General features: G+C 35.2%; 1 protein-coding gene across 5 annotated transcripts; it reads right to left on the bottom strand.

Annotated features, from left to right (window-relative positions):
* Positions 1 to 302: 302 nt before the first annotated feature.
* LOC108818054 (tubby-like F-box protein 1) lies at positions 303 to 3,679 on the bottom strand. Of its 5 annotated transcripts, XM_056990996.1 has the most exons (6): positions 3,459 to 3,640; positions 2,920 to 3,046; positions 2,324 to 2,745; positions 2,141 to 2,228; positions 1,359 to 1,491; positions 303 to 1,272 (listed from the first exon to the last, which is right to left on the bottom strand). In XM_056990996.1, the coding sequence occupies exons 3-6, from the start codon at positions 2,708 to 2,710 to the stop codon at positions 513 to 515; spliced, it is 1,368 nt and encodes a 455-aa protein (XP_056846976.1). In that variant the 5' UTR covers positions 2,711 to 2,745; positions 2,920 to 3,046; positions 3,459 to 3,640; the 3' UTR covers positions 303 to 512. The 5 variants fall into 5 exon arrangements, with proteins under 5 accessions (XP_056846976.1, XP_056846973.1, XP_056846974.1 ...); XM_056990993.1 differs by lacking the exon at positions 2,920 to 3,046 and having other exon boundaries at positions 3,459 to 3,679; XM_056990994.1 differs by having other exon boundaries at positions 2,324 to 3,046.
* Between the last annotated feature and the right edge of the window lie 1,647 nt (positions 3,680 to 5,326).

Here is a 5,326-nt window from a genome sequence, read left to right as displayed (position 1 = left end):
CGAAAAACCCGAACCGAACCCGAATGGGTACCCGAACGCCCAGGCCTAGTTCTTAATATTGGCCTCTCAGAAGAGAGTGAATAGTGAAGCTTGTGCATTTGGAATCTACCCTAGAAAATTGAGAAGACAAATATTTCATATATATATATATATATAAAATGCTGAAAGAAAATAATAATCAGTTTCAGGTCAAAATAATGCCAATTAGTATAAGGCTATGATAGTATCAATTATCAACAGTTATTCTCGTTCTGCTTTTGACCATTATGTAATACATCAAACTACAGATTTGAAAATTAAGCTTAGAGAAACTATCTTTTGAATTTGATGCATTAACAAACAACATAAGCAGAACATGATAAAAATGATCATATAAAGATTCTTGAAACAAATCTAACACTAAGATTCTCAGGTGAAAATAAAAAACACCAAATGATGAGAATCTCTCTGATCTGAATCATACAAACCACATGTGATATATATATTACATACAAAGCTGTCTTCTTCTTCTATCATTCGCATGCGAGTTTGGTATCGAAACTGCTCAAACATATAGCAAAAGCCTGAAACGCAGACAGCGGATACCTGAAGTCCATCGTGAACATGTCTTTCCCCACTTTCCCAAACTGCAACAAGATCTTGTCCGGACCATCAGCCTGGCCAGACCCCTGAACCTGAGCCTGCGGTTGGTTTGCTGCAATAAGCTGAAAGTTCTTGACCGATGCAACGGTCACACGTCCCCTGAAGTTCAAACACCAGCACTGAAGCTGTTCATGCCACCTAGGCGGCTTGTTCTTGAGCACAAGAGGCGGCGAAACACGCTCTTTCCCTTCTCCAAACACAGCCTCTTCCTCCTCTCCCAGCGGGCCAAGAATGTCTGAAAACCTAGCGCTGTTAAACTCGGCCGAGTAATCGCTGATAAACTTCCTCGACGAGGAGGAGGAGGATGTAATGCTGCGGAAAGACTCGTCGAGAATAGACCGCGGGACAATGGCCTCAGGTTGTCCAGGCACGGTTCCACCTTCCGCAAGAGAAGAAGCGGGGATAGAGTCCATAGCACAGTGCATTCTCCTCGGACCTCGAGTGCCAAGAACGTTTAGCTCGTATGACACTTGCGCTATTTTGTAGCTACCGGTAGGGACTTTGGGTGATACTCTCTTTGAGTAAAACCTGCGGCTAAGTCCTAACGGTTGAACAGTCTGAGAGGTCTTGTTGTTGTTGTAAGGAGGTTGTGTGTCGTATATAATAAACTTTGTCCCTAGAAAATTAGACCTGAGGAGAGAGGGATCAACGCTTAAAAGCCACGCTTTAAACATTGTTATATAAAAATAAAGAAAACTCTTTTGGGTTTTGTTTACCTAATCTTGCCAATGTAGGTGTTGCTTGATCTTGAAATGGTGTCTGCATGCATAGAGATGACGTACTCTGTGTAAGTGGTTCTTCTTATGCGTTTCGCCGAAAGAAGAAACTTTCCATTCTCAACCAACAAAGCTTAAAACAGTAAAAACACCCCAATATGAGTCAAAATGATGCAGGGCATATTCAAGATATATTTTAGTAATTATATTTATTATTTAATTATCTTAGTTATTTTATATTAACAATAATCATTTTTTAGATAGGTTATCTGATTTTTTTAAGTTCATCTTATTACTATTTGGTGTTTATCTAGTAGTAGAATTCTGTTACAAGAAAAACAAAAATCTAGTAGTAGAATACTTGTCTATATAAGGTTTTTGCATTCTTTGATATTCCCAGTGTCAAAATGTTGTTTTAGGTTTTCCGCACAGATTAAAAAAAATTCATTAAATTTTATTACTTCACCCCTAACTAATATAATTTTTATTTGATTATGTTAATAATGATCTATAAAAATATGGGTAAAATTGGGAAAACTATCAAATATATGCACCGAAAACATAAAATTGACTCTTAAAATAAAATAAATTTTAAACTCTAAAACGACAATTTATACGAAAAAAGAGTATTATTTAGATTTTTATTAATTAAAAAAGTGATCTCAAAAGATATTTTAATAAAAAGCCACAAAGAGAAGAGCATTCTCGAACTCTAGAAGCTTAGGCTACATCAAAAAACATAACACAAACATTGAACAAGAAGAGAGGAAAGGAAGCTATACCAGGACTGAGACAAAGGTATAGATGGTAAGTCAGATTAGACTTATCTCTTTTGATAAAGCATTGCATTGTTGCATCTCTTGGTCCAGGCTATTACATAAACCAAACAAGAAAGAAAAAATCATGATACTAACCAACCATATGTGACATTACTAGAAAAAAAAAAGAATCAAAAATCCTTTTACCTGTTTAAGTGACACAGGAAATGTGATTTTGCCTGAAAGCTCGGGCCTCTGAACAATCTCTTTGCACATATCTCTCCACGACCTGCAAACAGAAGCACAAGCAACCACGTGTTTCCTTGCAGGCCACACGCTTTCGCTCTCTTCCAGCCTTTTGATCACATCGCGCAGCAGCTCAGGAGGTAGATTCGCCCAAGGAGTTTCTTGAACCAGTGGTAGTGCTAAAGGAGGTTGTTGTTGTTGTTGTTGTTCCTCGTGACAGTCTTGAACCGAACCGCGAGACTTACCAACACCTTCTTTGTTCAGGCTGCTTAACTTGAAGTCGAAACTACGACGAGATAGACTTCCTATACTGTCTCTCACATCGCGTACTATGCTACGGAACGACATTCTTTTTTTTTTGGTGTGTTGTTCTCTCAAACGTTCTGAAACAGAGAAAAGTTAAAGAGAGTTTGAGTTCAAATTTAGGAACGAGACTTAATAAGAAAGCAAAGAGAAAGAAGAGAAGAAAGAAAGGAACATTGTTTAAAGCAGAAACACACCACACCGCACAGGCTTTTTGTATAATAAAAGAGAGGAAGATAAACAAAACTTCAAACCTCGTTCAAATGAAAGAATCTTCGGAATAAGTAATAAAGCAAAAGTGAACAAAGTAACCAACAGACAGTCTATGCTCCTCCCAAGAACATAGTCTCTGAGTTAGTAACGGTCCCAAATGATAGAGATCTGATTCAAAGTAGTGTTAACCCATCTGAACTATATTCTTTGGATTCAATTGACAGAAAAAAAAATAAAAAGATAAAGTCTTTACTTAAAAAAGGAAACTTTGGAGAGTTATTGGAAATGGTTGTTCAAAAAAAAAAACAAGTTGGAAACAAAGACTATTGATTCAGGATGTATTATCACAGTTTTGTGTCTTCTTACCTAAACAATTTGATTGGCTAAAGCTGAAACCTTTTACTTGAATTGGTCAATAAGAAAGTGAGATCTATTGAATTTTCGTAATCACTGTTTTAAGAAATTGACCAAGTTTACAGAACATAGAGAGCAATAGATCTGTAACCTATTAGCTGAAATAAATCTTGAATTATTTTTTTTATTGTAAGATTCAAATCATTTCAAAAAGAAAGAAACTTACAGAGAAACCAAACAGAAACCAAAATCTCTGTCTTCCTTCCTTGTTCTGTTTTTACTCGTCTTCCTCGTTTCAACTGCTTTAGCCTTTAGGGGCTGTTGTTGTCTCTCTCTCTCTAGAAGTTATTATATGTCTTGTCCTCGAGCACGCGGAAACAAACTGCGTTATCTCCGCTACACGAACACGAACACATCTCTCTTGCTTTTTTCCGATTCTTTTATAATAAAAATATTTAGGAAACTGTTTTTTACTCTCCGAGTAGATTTCTCTCTGCTTGTGCTGTAAATTAATTTATTTAATAAACATATGCTTTATTATAATAATAAACCAAAGAAATTGTAATGTCAAACAAATATGTACAACTTTTGATAGAAAAAAACAAAACAAATACATGTACAACTAAAATACATCCACTGACCAGCGAAAATATATATATATTTCAGCAAGTTGATCTTTAGCCGTTGACCTCCTCTCTGCTTCTCATTTCTTGAAAAAAATATCCAGGAAATAACTTTTTTATAGAGATTATCACTATAATTGTAAAATTAGTTTCTTATAAGCCACTAATGTTATTATCGTCTTGGATTTAGGTATAGGGCCGTATAACTTTAGAAAATGATTTATTTGTATTTCTATATAAGTTAATATCTCAGTAAAATTATATTTTAAAATGCAAAAGAAAATACTATTATAGATGAAATTTAATAATATTAATGGATGTCGCTAATTAAACCGTTTATCAATCACTACTTACGAAGTTTAGATGGTTCAGAAAAAAGTCATTCTAGTGTTTATCTGTCCAAATAATTAAGGAGACTAGGAGAGTAGTCCATAAATGAATTCATTTCCAACGCTTTTATTACACCAAACTTATAACCGCAACTCAAGAGTGTTTCGTCTTTGGCTGCGATCAACAAGAAGATTCAATTAGTGCAGACCAATGCTGATACGACAAGTCTTCATACTAAAAAAAGATGCATTTTGAATCCTTTTGTAGCAAAAAGGATAATGATTTCCCTCTGATTGGACTTCACTTTATATTTAAATTCCACTGTCATTGGTTATGGTCAGTTTCTTCAACCTTCTCATTATTTGTCACCAATTTCCATTACCATAAAGAAAGTGCTAGTTTTTGACCCAAAAAAGAAAGATAAAAAAGTGCTAGTTTATATTCTCGACAATAAAATGGTAGTAGTATATATTTTTGATTGGGAAAAATGTTAAACAAATCCTCAACTTTGCGATTTGGACCATTATAATCCCCAACTTTCAAATAACCACAAAAATCACATATTTATTATCAACTATCTAAAAAACCTATAATTTTTCGTTTAATGGATCAATTTAAACCCGACGTTAATTACACTAACTAAAACTCAATTAATTCTCGTCGTTAACCGCAACGACACTGTGTTTTGTCGATTAAAAAAACACATCTCCTCTCGTTATTTCTCAAATCGATTTGGGGTTTTCTCTCAATTACGAACCCTAAAACACGAACCATCACCAAAAATCTTCGACGAACCAAATCGTAGAGAGAGGAGATGGGTAATCAAAAGAACAAGAAGTCTCGACAAGGGAAACTCGGTGGTGCCAACTCTGTAGCGTCTATGTCAGCAGCATCGGGACAATCTCGTGGTGAGTTTCTCGGAGAATCATCCAAAGCCGTTGGAGCCAAAAGTGGATCGAAAAGAAAAAGTGGAGTCGACGATGTAGGTAAGAAGAAGAAGATGTGTTTTTTAATTGACAAAACACTGCGACGTTGTGATTAACGAATAGAGTTAACTGAGTTTAAATGTTCTGTCATATAATTAACGTCGGGTTTAAATTGATCAATTCAACGAAAAATTAGAAGTTTTTTAGATAGTTGA

Source organism: Raphanus sativus, chromosome 7, assembly GCF_000801105.2.
Source record: "Raphanus sativus cultivar WK10039 chromosome 7, ASM80110v3, whole genome shotgun sequence".
NCBI lineage: Eukaryota > Viridiplantae > Streptophyta > Magnoliopsida > Brassicales > Brassicaceae > Raphanus > Raphanus sativus.
This window is presented reverse-complemented; position numbering and strand designations above follow the sequence as displayed.

Excerpts from the sequence above, each read along its gene's own strand:
- LOC108818054 (XM_056990993.1), bottom strand. The coding sequence starts at position 2,710 with ATGTCGTTCCGTAGCATAGTACGCGATGTGAGAGACAGTATAGGAAGT. Across the intron at positions 2,229-2,323 it reads TTCCTGTGTCACTTAAACAG|CCTGGACCAAGAGATGCAAC; the intron begins GTAAAAGGATTT and ends TTTATGTAATAG. Across the intron at positions 1,492-2,140 it reads ATACCTTTGTCTCAGTCCTG|CTTTGTTGGTTGAGAATGGA; the intron begins GTATAGCTTCCT and ends TACTGTTTTAAG.